At 51.7% G+C, this 18,370-nt stretch overlaps 1 protein-coding gene across 14 annotated transcripts in view; it reads right to left on the minus strand.

Moving 5' to 3' along the window:
* Positions 1-18,370, minus strand: part of DNM2 (dynamin 2) — an 89,300-nt gene that overhangs the window by 57,938 nt on the left and 12,992 nt on the right. The window contains exon 1 of one of the 14 annotated variants that reach the window (XM_058728025.1): positions 8,663-8,778. The exons of the other annotated variants lie outside the window; for them this stretch is intronic. Coding sequence (XP_058584008.1) covers positions 8,663-8,763 — 101 coding nt within the window. The 5' untranslated portion in view covers positions 8,764-8,778. Of the gene's footprint in view, positions 1-8,662; positions 8,779-18,370 lie in introns of those variants that run through there. 14 annotated transcript variants of the gene reach the window in all.

Consider the following 18,370-nt stretch of genomic DNA (forward strand, 5'->3'; position numbering starts at 1 on the left):
CTGGCAGAATCCCTGGGAACGTGTTAATAACCCGGAGGGTGCTGGAGGGAAGGAGGCATACCGGGCATGCGCCACACATGACAGCCTGTGGGCAGCCCCACCGCACTTCACCTCCGCTGGCTGAGCGCAAGGAGGTGGCAGTGACCACGTAAGGTTGGCCCACCGGCTCGCGCTCAGGGGGACCTGCAGCCCGGCCTTTGAGACGAGGGGCCCTCTGTGGGCCTCAGGGCTCTAAAGGCCCCACAGGGGCACAGTCCGAGCAGCAGAGTGGGGCGCTCAGGCAGACAGGCCCAGAGAGGGGTGGGGTGACGGGGGTGCCGGAGTCCGGTCATCATTCTTAGAGCAAAGCAGCCCGATGGGGGTTGGGGGACAGCCAGATTATAACTCTGTGTGCTTTTAAAGGGGTGTGGCTTTAAAAGAACCCTCTGAAGGACAGGGGAGCCTGGATGGCTCAGGTGACCGAGCGTTTGACTTCGGCTCAGGTCATGATCTCATAGCTCATGGATTCGAGCCCCGCATCGGGCTCTCTGTTATCGGCACAGAGCCTGCTTCAGATCCTCTGCCCGCCCCCCTGCCCTCCCCCACTCACGCTGTCTCTCTCTCAAAATAAATAAACCCTCTGGCGGCCGCAAAGGCAAGGGTGGGAGTCCAGAGGCAGGCAAGGCACGAGGGGACTGCACTGGTCCACGTATGTGATGACAGAGGCTAGACCCAGAGCGGCAGGAACAGAGAGCAGTGGACCGACACTGGACAGAGCTGACAGCAGTTCAGGAGAGGACAGTCCAACCATGGAGGGTGGGGGAGGCCCAAAAGAGACAGAAGAACATCCCAAGGACGCCGGTGAGCCCCAGGAGGACGAAGCCTGGGGGGCCCCTGGTGGCAAAGTCACCCTCTACACCTCAGGTGTTACGATGGAGGTGCTGGGGACAAAGAAGACACGCTACGGAGGTAAGAGGGCTTGGCAGCTGGCCTGGGCAGAGAAGGGGAAACAGGAGGTGAGCTACATGTAGGGGTGCAGATAGGGCAGAGCGGGGAAATGGCGAGGAGGCCCCAAGCAGGTCACCAGGCCCCAAAGTCAGTCAGTTCTTCACCTCGGCCCTCACCAGAGGGGACATCCATCCCAATGTCTCCAGGAGAGCAGAGCCACTTCACGGCAGATGCCAGGGACAGGGTGGGCCTGCTGGTGGCTGTTAACCTCTCAAACACCACACTTGGCCTTGGCCCTGGCACTCCCAGAGCCCCAGGCCACCCGGCTCAGAGGCAAAGACCTGAGAGGCAGGGACAGGAGGTCCCTTGCACATCAGAGATGTGGCATCTTGGAAACCATGGGCGCCGGCCCTCCAACAGAATCACAGACAGCAGCGGTGGCGGTGTGCACGTCCCGCACCAGAATCTTCCACTCCACCTCTCCACCTCCTCCACAACAGGAACGGGTCGGGGACCAAACGATACAGAAGCACGGGAATGAATTCCCCACGCCTGTCTATGTGGTTCCTCCAAGCTGCTGTGTGTGACTGCAGGAGGCTCCTTTCCACTGCTGACCCGTGCCCTGGGGCATGGATGGGCCACTTGGGGTCTTTCCAGTTCGGGGTCGTTACCCATATAGCTGTTGGGGCGCCTGGGTGGCTCAGTCGGTTGAGCATCCGACTTCGGCTCGGGTCATGATCTCGCGGTCTGTGAGTTCGAGCCCCGCATCGGGCTCTGTGCTGACAGCTCGGAGCCTGGCGCCTGCACTGGATTCTGGGTCTCCCTCTCTCTCCGCCCCTCCCCCACTCATGCTCGGTCTCTCTGTCAAAAATAAACATTAAAAAAAATTTAAAAATAAAAAACCAAATATAGCTGCTAGGAACATTTGCACACATGCCTCTGGTAGACATACGCCCTCGTTTCTCCTGCTGAGTCAGAGGGTGAACCTGAACAGGCAAAACTCGTCTCTGGTGATAGAAATCAGAGCACTTGGTTCCCTTTGGAGAACTGACTGGAAGGGGCACCGGGGAACTTTCTGGGACGGACTCTATCTTGATCTGTCTGGTGATTTCCTGAGTGCGTGAATTTACATAACAAGGTCACTAGGCATCGGGGAGTGGTGGGAACATGGACTGAAGTTCACGGCGTCTGAGGTCACCCGGCCTCTGGGCCCACACCTCTGACTCAAAAGCCGCGGGCATCACCCCTGCCAGGGCCAAGGTATTGGCCCACGCTGTCCTGTAACTGTTCTGGGTGTGTCTGGGGGGGCCAGGCACCATGGACACAATGGTAACACTACAGACAACGGACGGTGAGCGCCTCGCAACAACACGAGGACCAGCACGATGCCCAAGAGAACCCAAGAGCTCCGGGCACATGCAGGGAAGGCAGCTGGCCAGGGCTGGAGCTTGGTGGTGACCGGAGGGTGCAGCCCAGGCAAAGGAGGCTCAGCCCGAGGGGGAGAAGGCCGAAGGACGAGGCCGAGCAGGCGCGCGGGGCCTTGCGCACCAGGCTGGGAGTGCCAGCCGCCCTGGGATTCCTCCAATCGTGTGTCCAGAAGCTCTCGAACTGCTGAGTGGAAAGGGCAGCAACACCGAGTGCGGACTCGGCCTGGACAGTCCCCCCAAAACCAGCTCCCTGGAAATTCCCAAGAGGCTCGGGGAGGAAGGGCCCGTCCGGCTGTGCCCTCAGGTCCGCCCAGAGGATGTTCTGGCACAAGGCAGCAGGAGCGCCCTGGGGGCCTTCCCGGCCTGGGTGGTGGAAGGAGACCATCTCCCCTCGTAACTCTGCCCGGAACACCATCCGCTTACGTGGAGGCAACTTCCAAGCCTCAGTCTTCTGCTTCCTCCGCCCTGATTCAACCCACCCCCACCCCGACTGGACGTCCAGGCTGCCCTGCGCACGCTGTGACCTCCCGCCAGCTTCCCTGTCTCTCCGGTCTGGGTTTCCTAGTCAGCAAGACGGGGTGACCCCGCCCACCATGGAGGTCAGCTGGGTACCACACAGGCACCCCCGTGACTCACTCCCCATAGCTCTGGCCCAAATGACACCTCCCTAGGGAGACTTGCCACCCCCACTTACAACTCCAACCCCACCCCATCGCCCACCTGCCCTCATTTTCTTCCTCGTCACTAACACTTCAAGTCACTTAGCTGCTTACCTGCCCCCCTCTGCCATGTAGCCCCCCAGGACAGGAGCCCGGGTCTACTCTGTTCCTTGGCACAGAGTAGGGGTTCATTGCTGCACCTGGCCTCTATCTATGGGCCTAGGCCTGGCCCACAGGATCCTCCTCCCAGGTTACCTATGGTTTTTTTTTTTTTTTTTTTTTTTTTTGAGAGAGAGAGAGAGAGAGAGAGAGAGAGAGAGAGAGAGAGAGAGAAAGAGAGCATGAGCAGGGAAGGGGCACAGGGAGAGAGAGAATCCCAAGCAGGCTCCACTCCCAATGTGGAGCCCAACATGGGGCTCAATCTCACATCCGTGAGATCATGACCTGAGCCAAAATTCAGGGTTGGATTCTTAACTGACTGAGCTACACAGGTACCCCACCTAAGGTTCTCTCTCTCTCTTTTTAATGTTTATTTATTTTTGAGAGAGAGAACGAGCAGGGGAGGGGCAGAGAGAGAGAGCGGGAGACACAGAATCTGAAGCAGGTTCCAGGCTCCAAGCTGGGTTCCAACACAGGGCTCTAACTCACCGCGTTGAACACTCAGACCTGAGCTGAAGTCGGAGGCTTAACCGACTAAGCCACCCAGGTGCCCCTATGGTCTGTTTCTAAAACAAAGACGAGGCCTCCAAGCCTCTGTCCTACAGAAATCACATCCCGCAGTTGACAGGGTCCTCTACCTGCCCATCGTACCAGCCCCACCCCTGCTTCCTCCTGCTCTGGGATCTCTTCACTTCTGGCTCCTAGTCTTTGCAGGGACTGTTCCCTCTGCCAGGAACCTCCTCCCCACAGGCACTGCGCACCCACCCGTGGGCAGCTGCAGTGGACTGCACCCCTCCCTCCCAAACGCATGCCCTTTCCCACTCCCACAACATGGCTTTCGATGGAAGTCTAGCCCTGTGACAACACATGGCTTCCCCTGGCCTGGTCACTGCTAGATCTCCAGCACCTAGAACAGTGCCTGGCATACAGCAGGTGCTCATTAAATAGTTTGTTGAATGGCCAAGAGGAATATGGACGCTGGAACCAGAGAGCCTGGGTTCAAAGCCCAGCCCTGCCCCCATGAGCTGTGTGGTCCTGGGCAGGTCTCCACCTTCTCTGGACACTGGCACGGCCATCAGTGGGATGAGAGGATGCCACTCATCCTTCAGGGAAGGCCCCGCTGGCCTCCTGACCCGCACACATCACTTCACCCTCTCCGACCCTCAGTTTCCAAGCTCTAAAATGGGCCACCTCTCCCTGGAAGGTAATGAGGGCTCCTGAGAAGAGAGTGGTAGGGAGTAGGCAGGGAAAGGCACAGCAGGTGGTGGCACCAGGGGCAGATCAGAAGTCCCAGTTGTTTATTTACTGTTGTTTGAACAGAGACCAAGGTCCCCCCAGGAGCCCTCTGACTTCCAGCCCCATACATGGGTGGGGATGCCTGGCTGAGGGAACAATAGAGGCTTAAAACCCAGGCTGGTAGGTGGGCAGGTGGAGGCCTTCCCAGGGGAGGGAAAACAAACAGATAAGCTGGCAGAGGATGAGTCAGAGCTGTTAAGGGCCAGGTCACCCCTCACCTGAGCAGCATGGCCTCCTTACAGGAGGCCCAGTAAGCGCCCTTGGCTGGGATCCCTTCCTCATCGCCATATACTCATGGGGGTCACTCAAAGCCTCAGTGTGGCTAGGAGACCTCAGCACAACTCCAGCCATGGAAAAAGCCCTCAGCAGGAGGCCCACACTCCAGGGACCTGTTTGTACCCAGCCCGCTCTCTCAGGCTCTGATAAGAGCCCATATAGGAAGCAGTGGCTGCCCCCCTAGCCCAGCTCTAACCCCATCTTTGGCAACATCTCAGCAAACCCTCTAGCAAGACCAAAAGAATGCAACCAGGGCCAACACTCCCATTTCCCAGATAGGCAGACTAAGGCTCAGAGTTTCAGGACTTGCCCAGGCAACTCAGCAAGGAAGGAGCAGAGCTGGGATGGGAACATAGGAAAGATGTCAATGATGCAGAACCACCGCTGCTCCCTCCCCGCCCCCAATCACCCCCAAACCCCCAGGGCTTCCTCTGTGGTTTTGCTAGAAAAGAAGTAGAGTTCATCGCTGGGCCTCTGGAGCCACACTATCCAGTCTATACGCCCCACCGGTCCCCACCCAGTCCCTGCCTCATTACCACCCATCTGGATGCCATCCAACAGTAAGCACTGGTGACCCAGAGCCCAGCCCACACTCAGTGGCCCCGGGCAGGTGTCACTGTGTCCTTGTAGTCACCCCAAGAGGCAGGCAGGCTGACTCAGACCGCAGACCCAGGGCTCCTCCCACCCCTCACTGCCCACTCCGCCCAGCAGCAAGCCCTGCTGGATCCACCTCCAGCTGGGCACAAACTGGCCCACTTCCCTGCACATCCACGGCCATGACACAGGCCACTCGTGCTTGCCTGGACCAGTACAGTTGCTGCCTCTTAGGCTACCCACCCTCACCCCCAAAGTGGCCACATGGTGTGTATGGATGCAGTGGCTGCCTCCCTCTGTTCAGAGGCCTCCCAAGACCCCCACCTCCCTCAGGGTAAAAACCCCAAGTCCTCTAAGGCCCACAAGGCCCCGCACAGCCTGCCCAGTCACCTCCCCTCCTCCTGTTCTCCCTCTCACTCACTCAGCTCCTGCTATGCTATTCTCTGCCATGTTGCCCCCAAACAGGTATGGTTGCCTCAGGGCCTTTGCACTGACTGCTCCCGCAGCCTAGAACTCTCTCCCTGCAACATCCACAGGGCCAACTAGCAACTCCTGGCCAAACTATCTCTTCTCTATCCACGTCCCAGCACCCTCCGAACATAAAGCAGGTGCCCATCCTGCTTGATTCTCAATTCTATTCAGAACCGGCATCTTCCAATTTACTGGTCCGTTCATATGGCTGTGGTCCCTTTCCTCCCACCTATCCATTAGAATGGCAGCCTCATAGGAGCCGGGTCCTCTGCCTGGCACGTTCTCCGATCTCTCAGCTCTCAATACAGAGCCAGGCATGAGGCAAGTGACCAGTTTGTGGGATGAAGGACCCAACGAGGAGACTGGGGCTCAGGTGGAGGCGGGCGGGCCAGCAGTCTTGTTGGCTTTCACGGTCCCACTCTGGGGTGCCACCTCTTCACAATTCCCAGCAGGCTCCTCCCTGCTCAGGAATCCTGCAGGTTCCAGAGCCTAGCCCCACCCCTGGCACTCAGCCACAGTGTCACTGGCTCCATGGTCTCATGTGGAGGCCAGGCCAGGAACAAAAGCAGGAAGTGGCCCATGGAGACTAGCAGCCGTGGCTCTTGGGTCTGGCAGACCCCAGCGGGAGTCCAGGCACTTCCATTTATTTTCTAGACGATGTGCACAGGTCTGGTCACCTTTCTGTGCCTCAGTTTCCTTATTTGTTATTTGTTAAGTGGGGACGATGTCATCTGCCTCAGACGGTAGGCAGTTGGAAGGATATGCAAAGTTCTTACCATGGTGCCCAAAAAGAGACCATCTGCCCTACACAATCGAGGGAAAACTGGACACAATATGAATCAGACCGTGACCCTCCTCTGCTCCAAAGTCCTCCCGATGGCCTCCAAGGCCCTGAGCAATCGCCCTGTCACCTCCCTGCCCTCACCCCCACCTAGCTCACTCCCTGGGCCACACAGCTGGTCAAGGTACAGCAAACAGGTCAAATCTATTTCTGCTGCAGGGCCTTTGCATGTGCTGACCCCCTGCCTGGAATGAACATCTCCTTGGAGCCTCTTCACGATCCTGGCTTCCTCTGGTCAGTCAGGATTCAACTCAGATGTCAACTCTTTTGAGAGGCTTGACTGTCCCCTACTGACACCCCTCCTCCACGTCACCCCGTTTTCCTTCTCCTGAGTGATTCTGCAAGGATGGCCTCTCCCTGCGGCAGTGCTTTCCAGAGTGAAATCCGTTAACCACCTAGATGTCCGCTCGCATGGAACTGGCCCAATCAATCTTGGAACCGGGCCAGGAGGGAATCCAGGCCACAGTGCTGAAAGCAAAGTGTGATGGACAGAACAGACTATGTCCTCCAAATATTTTTAAACGCTTGTGCCCCTTTCCTGCCTGTATGGGGACAACAAACTTGAAGGTGACACCTGGGCCCGATGGAAGTCGTGTTATGGAATGCAAATGGAAAAACTTCCTGTTTCATGGTCTCCAACATGCCTTGAATTTCAGTCTTCTGTAACTTTTTTATAACTTTTGTAACAGGCAAATATTAATTTTTACCTTTGCTGTTGTACCAAGAGCGCCAAAGCAACCAGGCGGCCAAGCAGCATTTTCATAGGTGACAGGAAAGACACTGGCATTTGGGAACCCAAGCTGTCGACTCTGCCCCTCCCGGCGGGTCCCCTCAGCATCCTCACTGCTGTACCCTGCAGCAGAGAGCCTGCCCCACGTCAGCTGCGTGACCCCGGTGGCAAGGTCATGCACGTCTTGGGACCAATGTCCTCATCTATAAAATGAGGTGCGATGGGGACAGAAGACAGTGCAGGTGCCACAGGTCAGCCACACATGGATTCCTACTTCTGCGTGTGTCACCACCCAAGAGGCCCAACTGAAGCCAGAGGCAGGATGCTGGTAAATAGGCAGGAAGAAGGCCAGGCTCCTAGCATTCCAGAACCATCCTCCTGGCAGGCTCCTTCTTCAAGTAGGAGAACGGGCGTGTGTCCCCCACAACCCTCTTCCCAGAGCCCCTCCCAGATGACGGGACGAGGAACAGTCCAGACAGACTGGTCCACAGTGTCACACAAGACAGGACGGCCTTACCGCCCTTGCCCAGGTCACGTCTTTCCCACCTCCTACAGTCGATCTGTCAGCAAATCCTGCCTTCGTCCCCTGCTTGGTCCCAACCTCCTTAGGCTGAGCCCCTGGGACAGCCATGCTCCCCCAGCCCTCATGCCCCATGTGTTCTCGACCTGGCATCCAGGGACAGCTTTTCAAACAAGTCGGATCACGCTGCACACATTCTTAAAACCCACCTGTGTCTTCCAGCAAACTTGGGACACAAACGAGTGTCCTGTCTGCAGCCCACAAGGCCCAACACCAGTGCCCCATCACTTCCCTGCCGTTGTCCGCTGGCTCCCACCCCGCTCCCCGCTCCCGCTCCCAGGACCTGCTGACTGCTGCCTCCTCTCGGGCTCCTTCGCCACCAGATGCCCCCAAAGAGCCCTCCACTCTTCCTCTGGACAATGGTTGGATGGAGCCTGCCAGGGGAGGTTCCCTAACTGCTTCCCTGAGCCAGGCTCTGCCTCCTTTCCATGCTTCCTTCCTGCATACTGGTCCCCACTCTAAGCCGTCTCCTTCGTTCACTGCCTGGCCCCCCACCCCCGGCACAGCGCCTGGCACACAACAGGTGCTCAGTACATGCCCGCTGAGGAGTGACCCGTAAGAGAGGCTGGCGTCTCCGAGGGCGCACACAACAAAATGCTGAGCCGAGCCCTGTGCACACAAGTCTCCATCCCCCTCTTCACAGGGGCTCTCGCCAACCCCGTGACGCAGATGGGGAAACTGAACGTAAAGACGTGTGGTCACCTGGACCAAAGGTACATAAGCTGACGGCATCCTCCGCCACCAACCCAGATGGCTTCTTCCTGTCCCGGTCTGCCGGCACCATCCTGGTCATTACACCACATGTTACTGGAACGAAGATGGAAAGGAGCCCCTGAACTCCGAGGACAAGGCGGAGAGTCACCGCTCCCTGTAGGGACAGATAGGTCCGTGACAGTGGAAAGCACAGAGTCTGCAGCTGTCCAGCTGTGAGACCTGAACAAGGATCTTCTCTTCCCCGGACCTCAGTTTCTCCATCTGTAAGATGGGGACAGTAACGGTGCCCACGCTGTCAGGCTGTCAGAGGATCAGAAGGACGAGTCCCGTGAGCCCCGGTCCCTGGCACATGTAGGGCCCTCCTCCACAAGACTGGTCGGTAGGGATGATGGCAGGAAGGGAGACATTCCTTGGCACCTCCAGGAGGACCCTGTTGCAACGGTGTCTCCTGGCACATCGGGCGAGACGATGCTAAATCTACTCCCCCCCCAGCACAGCAGCCCCCTCCTAGGGACCAGCCCTGGGCCTAGCAGACAAGCAAGCCTGTCGCCTCACTCCCGTGGCCTGTCAGGAGGGGACAGGGAGGGGATGTGGCACGGCGGGGCTGGACCGGAGACGACCGTGCAGTCGTAAAGAGCACGAGACGAGGGAAACCGAGGGGAGTCTACAAGAGTAGCTGGGAGACGCCAGGCCCCTGCCTTCAACTGAACAAGAGGTCAACAAGGAAACACCACCCCCACAAACCGACGAGACCTACCAAAGCTGCACAGCACGCCCCACCCAACGACAGCAGAGAACACGTCCGTATCAAGGGCACGTGCAACACCCTCCAGGACGGGCCGTAAAACAGGACTCAGTAAATGTCAAAGGGCAGAAATTACATAAAGTACGTTCTCTGACCACACGGGGTGAAATCAGCAATCAGTAACGAAAGGAAATTTGGGGAAATTCACAAGTGCGTGGAAATTAAACAACACATTCCTCAGTACCTAGCAAGTCAAAGAGGAAAACCTAAGGGAGATTAGAGAGTATCTTGAGGGGAATGAAAAAGAAGACGCAAAATGCCGAAACTCACAGGCTTCGGCAAAAGCAGCATGTGGAGGAAAATGTATAGATGTAGGCACCTATATTTATTTTTTATTATTTTTTTTAATCTTTATTTTTGAGAGAGAAACAGAACGCAAGTGGGGAAGGAGCAGAGAAAGAGGGAGACACAGAATCGGAAGCTGGCTCCAGGCTCCAAGCTGTCAGCACAGAGTCTGATGCGGGGCTTGAACATACGAACCGTGAGATCATGCATGACCCAAGCCAAAGTCGGACGCTCAACCGACTGAGTTACCCAGGTACCCCGAGCATGCGACTCTTAATCCAAGGGTTGTGGGTTCAAGCCCCAAATTGGGTATAGAGATTATTTAAAAATAAGATCTTCCTTTAAAAAAAAATTTAATGTTTATTCATTTCTGAGAGAGAGAGAGAGAGAGAGAGAGAGCAAGCACAAGCAGGGGAGGGGAAGAGAGAGAGACACAGAATCCAAAGCAGGCTCCAGGCTCTGAGCTGTCAGCATAGAGCCCAACACAGGGCTCAAGCCCAGGAATCATGAGATCATGACCTGAGCAAAGTCGGACGCTCAACCTACTGGATCCACCCAGGTGCCCCAAAAATAAAATCCTAAAAAAAAAAAAAAAAAAAAAGGTAAAAGAAATCTGAATAGACCTATAACAAGTAAGGAGACTGAATTTTTTTAAGTTTTATTTATTTTGAGAGAGAGAGCACATGTGTGCACAAGCAGGGAAGGGGCAGAGAGAGAGGGAGAGAATCAATCCCAAGCAGGCTCTGTACTGTCAGCACAAAGCCCAACACAGGACCTGAACTCACACAAGCGGGGTCCAAACTCACAAACCTGAGCCAAAATCAAGAGTTGGACGCTTATGGGGCGCCTGGGTGGCGCAGTCGGTTAAGCGTCCGACTTCAGCCAGGTCACGATCTCGCGGTCCGTGAGTTCGAGCCCCGCGTCAGGCTCTGGGCTGATGGCTCGGAGCCTGGAGCCTGTTTCCGATTCTGTGTCTCCCTCTCTCTCTGCCCCTCCCCCGTTCATGCTCTGTCTCTCTCTGTCCCAAAAATAAATAAAAAACATTGGAAAAAAAAAATTTAAAAAAAAAAAAAAAAGAGTTGGACGCTTAACTGACTTACCCAGGCTCCCCAAAGAGACTGAAATTATGCTCAGAAAATTTCCCCCCCGCCAAAAAAAAAAAAAAAGAAAAAAAGCACAGGTCCAAATGACTTCATGGGCAAATTGTAACAAACGCTTAAAGAAGGTTTAACACTGATCCTTCACAAACTCTCCAAAAAATTGGAAAAGGAAAGAACACTTCCTAACTTGTTCTATGAGGCCAGCATTATCCTGATACCAAAGCTAGACAAAAACCACAAGAAAACAACAGATTGATATTTCTTATGAATATAGACACACAAAAAAGTCCTCAACAAAATACAAGTAAACCAAATCCAGCAACATATAAAAAATATCATGTATCATAGCCAAGTGAGACTTATCCCAGGACAGCCATAATGGTCCAAAAATGCCAAGATGAATCGGTACAACACACCACAGTAAGAGTAAATAACAAAACTATATGACTATCTGAATAGAAAAAGCATTTGACAAAATCTACAACCCTTTCCTCATAAACCTACAACTATCACCACATTTAATGGTAAAACATTTAAAGCTTTCCCTCTAAGATCAGGAACTAGACAAGATGTCCACTCTTACTTCTATTCAACGTTGTTCTGGAGGTTCTAGCCAAAGCGATTAAGCAAGAAAAAGAAATAAATGCATCCAAAGGAAGAAGGAAACTATTCACAGATGACATGATCATGTCTACAGAAACTGCTAAGGAATCTACCAAAAACCCCACAAAAAAACCCTGTTTTTTGACAAGAAATGAGTTCAGCAAGGTTGCAGGATAAAAGATAAATATATAAAAATCAGTTATATTATTATACATCAGCAATGAACAATCTGAAAATGAAATTAAGAAAACCGTTCCATTTACAAAGGCATCAAAAAGAATAAAATATTAGGAATAAATCTAATCTAAGAAGTAAAAAAATGTACATTGAAAACTGAAGAAAAAAAACCAAAACATACATTGTTGAAAGAAATTAAAAACCAGGATGCCTGGGTGGCTCAGTCAGTTAAGCATCTGACTTCAGCTCAGGTCATGATCTCATGGTTCGTGAGTCTGAGCCCTGAATTGACCTCTTTGCTGTCGTAACACAGCTTGCTTCAGATCCTCTGTCCCCCTCTTTCTCTGTCCCTCCTCCAGTCATATTCTCGCTAAAAAAAAAGAAAAAACAAACAAAACAAATGAACATATGGGAAGGGGAAAAAGAGAGAGGGAACCAAATCATGAGAGACTTTTAAAGATAAAGAACAGGGGTGCCTCTGACCTCAGCTCAGGTCATGATCTCATAGTTCATGGGTTCGAGCCCCTTGTCAGGCTCTGTGCTGACAGCTCAGAGCCTGAAGCCTGCTACAGATTCTGTGTCTCCCTCTCTCTCTGCCCCTCCCCGACTCATGCTCTGTCTGTCTGTCTGTCTCTCTCTCTCTCTCTCTCTCAAAAATTAGTAAATATTAAAAAAAAAATTTATAAAGATAAAGAACAAACTGAGAGCCAATGGAGGGGAGGTGGGTAGGTAACAGGCTAGATGGGTGATGGGTACTAAGGAGGGCACTTGCTGTGATGAGCTCTGGGTGTTGTATGTAAGTGATGAGTCACTGAATTCTATGCCTGAAACCAACATGGCACTGTATGTTAACTAACTAGAATTTAAATAAAAATTTGAGGGGCGCCTAGGTGGCTCAATCAGTCAAGCGTCTGACTACAGCACAGGTCATGATCTCACAGTTCAGGAGTTTAAGCACCGACAGCATGGAGACAGCTTTGGATTCTGTGTCTCCCTCTCTCTCTCAATCTCTCTCTCTCTCTGCCCCTCCCTCGCTCACACTCTGTCTCTCTCTCTCTCTCTCAGAAAAAAAATAAATAAATAAAAGAATGTTAATAAATAAATAAATTAATTCATTAAAATTTGGAAAAAAAAGAATGACCTTGCCTAACTGGAACATTCCCCATAATGGCCAGTGTAATTCTAGGTTGTCTTAGTAAGATTTTGACTTTTTTTTTTTTTTTTTTTTTCTTTAAGATATCTACAGCTTTGGGGCATCTGGGCAGCTCAGTTGGTTAAGCATATGACTTTGGCTCAGGTCATGATCTCACGGTCCGTGAGTTCGAGCCCCTCATCGGGCTCTGAAGCCGGCCTCTGAAGGCTCGGAGCCTGGAGCCTGCTTCCGATTCGCTGTCTCCCTCTCTCTCTGCCCCTCCCCCACTCGCTGTGTGTCTCTTTCTCTCTCTCAAAAAATGAATAAACACCAAAAAATTATAAAAAAGAAAAAGGTATCTACAGCTTCTCAGACCACAGTTCTTAGACATAAAATATGCAATTGTGCCAAAAGGTAAAGTGTGCAATTATCTGAAACTTAAGGACAGCATTTCTTCAGATGAGCCTTGGGTCTCTCAGAGCCAAATACCTAAGACAGAGTGTGCCACTGGGTTGGGGATTTTGTGGTGGTTTACGGTATATCTCACCGTGCAGAATTTTTCTTGAGGTTGTGGAGGTGCCCTCGTGTCAAGCTAACCTATTCCATGGCACATTTAGGGAGCACAGGAGGCTTAGATTTAGGTGACAAAAAATAAAAGAAAAAAGTGTTATAAAAGACAATACAGGAGTAAAGTTTCATGACCTTCATGGACTGGACAAGTAGTTTCTTGGATATGACCCCAAAACCGTAAGTGATAAAAGAAAAAACATATAAATGGCATTTCATCAAAATAAAATTTGTCTCCTTCTAGAACACTATCAAGAGAGTAAAAAGAAGGGCATCGGTTAAGCGTCCAACTTTGGCTCAGATCATGATCTCACGCTCCGTGATCTCGCGCTGACAGTGCAGAGCCTGCCTGGGATTCCCTCTCTCCCTCTCTCTGCCTCTCCCCCTGCTCGCTCACTCTCTTTCTCTCGCAAAAATAAATAAATGAACATTGAAAAAAAAGAAAAAAGTAAAAAGACAACTCACATAATGGAAGAAAATATATCCCATAAGGGACTGGCCTTGACACCAGATATAAAGAACTCTCACAAATCAACAAGAGACAAATAACCCAATCTAAAAATGGACAATGGAGCTGAATAGACATTTCTTCAAAGATGCACAAACGACCATCAAGCACACATTAGTCATTAGGGAAATTAAAAAAAAAGAAAAGAAAAGAGCAAAACACCACTTCCTACCCCCGAGGAAGCTAAATTAAAGAAGACCGATAGTAACAAGTGCTGGCAAGGAGGTAGAGAAACCAGAACCCTCCTCCAGAGCGAGTCAGACATAAAACAGTGCAGTCACCGTGAAAAACAGTGGTTTTCTCTGGGGTTTTCTCTGGGGTTTGTCCAGGGGTTTCTCTGGGTTAAACGGAAGGATCACCATACGGCTCAGCAATTCCACTCTTGGGTAGCTACTCAAAAGAAATGAACACATGTGCACACAAAAATCTGCACACAAATGTGCACCGGCAGCACTCTTTCTGATGGCCAAGAAGCGAAAGAGCCAAATGTCTGTCAACCAAGGAACAAATAACCAAAAGTGCACATCTGTTCGATGGAATATTATCCAGTCGTGAAAAGGGATAGAGTTCTCATACACGCTGTGACAAGGATGAATCTTGAACACGTTGCACAAGAAGGCAGACACAGAAACCAGGTAACGTAGGATTCCACTTACGCAAGATGACCAGAACAGGCAAATTCATAGACAGAAAGCAGATTCGTGGTTGCAAGTTGCTGGGGGTGGGGAGTGACTGCTGATGAGTACAGAGTCTTTTGGGGGGCATGAAAAGGTTCTGAAATTAGTGGTGATCATTGCACAACTCCGGGAATATGCTAAAAATTACCTAATGGTTACACTTTAAAAGGAGGAATTTTATGGTATGTGAATTATATTTCAGTTAAAAGATGCTATTTTAAAACAAAAAGCACAAAAGCAACCCATGTACCAACAAGGGAGCGAGTCCATCAACTATCTTTAAGATAAAAACCACTGCGGGGGCACCTGGGTGGCTCAGTCAGTTAAGGTCCAACTCCGGCTCAGGTCACGATCTCATGGTTTGTCGGTTCGAGGCTCACATCAGGCTCTCCACAGCCAGCATAGAGTGTGCTTTGGATCCTATGTTCCCCTCCCTCTCTGCCCCTCCCCTGATCTCTCTCTCTCTCTCTCTCTCTCAAGTGCACACATATGTACTCTCTCTCACTCTCTCTCAAAAATAAACATTTAAAAAATATATAAGATAGGGGCGACTGGGTGGTTCAGTCAGTTGGGTGTCCGACTTTGGCTCAGGTCGCGATCTCGCGGTCAATGAGTTCGAGCCCTGCGTCAGGCTCTGTGCTGACAGCTTAGAGCCTGGAGCCTGCTTCAGATTGTCTCCCTCTCTCTCTGCCCCTCCCCTGCCCACCCTCTGTTCTCTGTCTCTCAAAAATGAATAAACGTGAAAAAAAAAATTTTTTTTTTAATTTTTTTTTAAGACAAAACCACTGCCCACCCACACAAACCCTCCCAGAAAGGCTCAGGCCTGACTGTGGCCAGTCCTCATCCTGCCCTCCCACAGCCTCAGCCCCTCTGTGACCCTGACCTTAGTCACCACCTCCAGTTTTCTGTGTGCCTGGCTGGTGTGTACCTCCCCCACTGGGCCTAACTCCAAGGGGCAACCAACCGGGCAGGAGCCCAGGTTGTGGCAGGGCACACAGCAAGCTCAGCGGCCTCTGCGGAGTGAGGACCACTCGGCGGCTGAGACCCAAGATTACTTTACCTGGAGACGGATTTCTAGAGCATCGAATACACACCAGGCACCATGCAAAGGGCTGGGGCACACCCAGGAACAAGGCCCCACCAACAGGGCGCTCACCTTCTACTGGGTGGTGGTGGACAATAAACCAAATACATAAAGAGAACAATGACAGGGAGGGACAAGTGCTTCCAAGAAAAATTAAGCAGGGCAGGAGGATGGAGTAACAGGGTGGAGGCATTTTAGCAGTGGGGCCAGGCAGGCCCTGTTGAGGAGGAGACATCTGACCACAGGCCTGATGGAGGTGACAGATGATCCATCAGGTTATCTCAAGGAAAAGAGCTTTCCAGGCAGAGAAAATGGCATGTGCAAAGGCCCTGAGGAGGGAATGTATTTCACATGTTTGAGGAACAGTGAGGACCCCAGTATAGACAAAACAGAACAAGTAAGGGAGAAATAGGGGCAGATGAGGGAGAGAGGGGAGAGAGGTGATGCAGCGGTAGGGGGGGTGGGGGCGCAAGGAGACCATGCAGGCCCTTCGGGTGGTGGCGAAGACTTCAGTTTTCATACAGAGAGAACGAGAAGCCACGGTGGGTTCTGAGCAGAGGCAGAATATATTCTCAATAGGACCCGTCTACAGCCACTATAGGGAGAACGCCTGGGGTGGGCAGGGAGGGAGGTCGGAAGGTACAAGACTTAGGAGGAGATAACTGCCCTTGTTCAGGTGGGCAGTGATGTTAGATAGAATAATACAGAGAGTGGGGCGCCTGGGTGGCCAGTCAGTTAAGCGTCCGACTCCTGGTTTTCGGCTCAGGTCATGATCTCGTGGTTCGTGAGTTCCGAGCCCCGCGTCAGGCTCTGCACTGTCAGTGTGGAGTCCGCTTGGGATTCGCTCTCTCCCTCTCTCTCTGTCCTTCCCCTGCTCATGCTCACTCTCTCTCAAAATAAATAAACTAAAAAATTTTTTTTAAAAAAAGAAGATACAGACAGAAATACTAATAGCAAAGCTCTCCATGTACCAAGATGGAGAATTTTTTTCTTTTTGAGAAATCAACAAGCTGATTCTAAAACTTATTATGTAAAGACAAAGGAACTAGACTAGCCAAAACAATTCTGAAAGTGAATAACAAAGGATTTAAAGACTTATTATAAAGTAATAAAGAAATGTGGTTTTGCCCAAAGGACAGACACACAGATCAATGTTAGAAAATCGGGGCGCCCGGGTTAAGTGCCCAACTCTTGATTTTGGCTCAGGTCATGATCTCACTGTTGTGAGATGGAGTCCCAAGTCAGGCTCAGCATCGGGCATGGAACCTACTTAAGATTCTCTCCCTCTCTTCTCTGCCCCTCTCCCACTCACACTCTCTCTCTCTCTCTCTCTCTCTCTCTCTCTCAGTTGAGTGTCCAACTCTTGATTTCGGCTCAGGTCATGATCCCAAGGTCGTGAGCCCTGCGTCAGGTTCCGTGCTTAGCGTGGAGCCTGCTTAAGATTCTCTCTCCCTTTTCCCCTCTCCCCTGCTCGCTTTCACGGTCTCCCTCTAAAATAAGAAAAGAAAAGAAAATAGAATCCGGAACGGACCCACGCCAATACGGCCCACTGACTTCTGACACAGGAACCTCAATGGGGAAAAGAAGTCTTTTCAATAGACAATACTGACACAATTGGACATTCATACGCAAAGAAATAACCTCAGTTTATACCTCATAAATCATAAAAAATTAACTCGAAATGTCTATTTATGAGTCACACAGAGACACGCACAAGAATGTTTCTATCAGCATTATTCATAATCACCAGGAACTGGAGACAACGCACTGTCCTTTAGTTGAATGGTTCAACAGACAGTGGCCCGGCCATACCATGAAGGACTCCTCCTCAGCAATAGAAAGGACTGAATGGCTCACGCATTCAGCCTAGATGGTGCTCCAACCTGTTATGCAGAATGAAACACGGCTCAAAAGCTGCATGAGTCCATTTACACAAGAGTCCGAAAAAGCCAAAACCATAGGACGGGGAACTCGGGCAAGGAGCAGGTGCCCGGGTGCTGGGGGCAGAGAGGAAGTGACCACAAAAGGGCACAGGGGGACTTCTGGGGGGCCTGGAAGGGTTCCATGTGTTGACTGTGGTGATGGTTACACACCACTGCTGTTTGTCAAAGGAGAGCTATAGGCTAAAAATGGGCAGGGCTTACGGTATGTAAATTATACCTCGAGGGTGGAAAACAAGCCAAATGGGCAAGCTGTCTATGTGCTGAGGATACACTAAGATCTCCAAGAAATGCTGTCAAGTAAGAATCTCCCTGCTCCTAACAGCGTGTAAAAGTGTCTATGGGGGAGGAGGGAATAAACACACGCGTGTCTGCTTCTGTTCGTACCGAGCCTGGGAGGGCACACAGCAACCAGGAAGGGTGGTCAGCCGTGAGGGTGCCGGCTATAGGGGCAGGCAGGTAGCAAGGCCTCTCTCTCTCTCTCTCCATCCTTTCTGGTGTTTTTGAACTTGGTGCCATATTGAGCTTATTACCGATTTAAATTTTTTTTTTAACATTTATTCATTTTTTGATAGAGAGAGACAGAGTGTGAGCGGGGGCGGGGGAGGGGCAGAGAGAGAGGAAAACACAGACTCTGAAGCAGACTCCAGGCTCTGAACTGACAACACAGAGACTGACGCCGGGCTCGAACTCACGGACCACCGTGAGATCATCACCTGAGCCGAAGTCGGACGCTTAGCTGACAGAGCCCCCCAGGCGCCCCGAACATATTAACCAATTTAAACAATTATATTAAAAAGAACCTTTGGGATGCCTGG

The sequence above is a fragment of the Neofelis nebulosa genome, chromosome 4 (assembly GCF_028018385.1).
Source record: "Neofelis nebulosa isolate mNeoNeb1 chromosome 4, mNeoNeb1.pri, whole genome shotgun sequence".
NCBI classification, from domain to species: domain Eukaryota; kingdom Metazoa; phylum Chordata; class Mammalia; order Carnivora; family Felidae; genus Neofelis; species Neofelis nebulosa.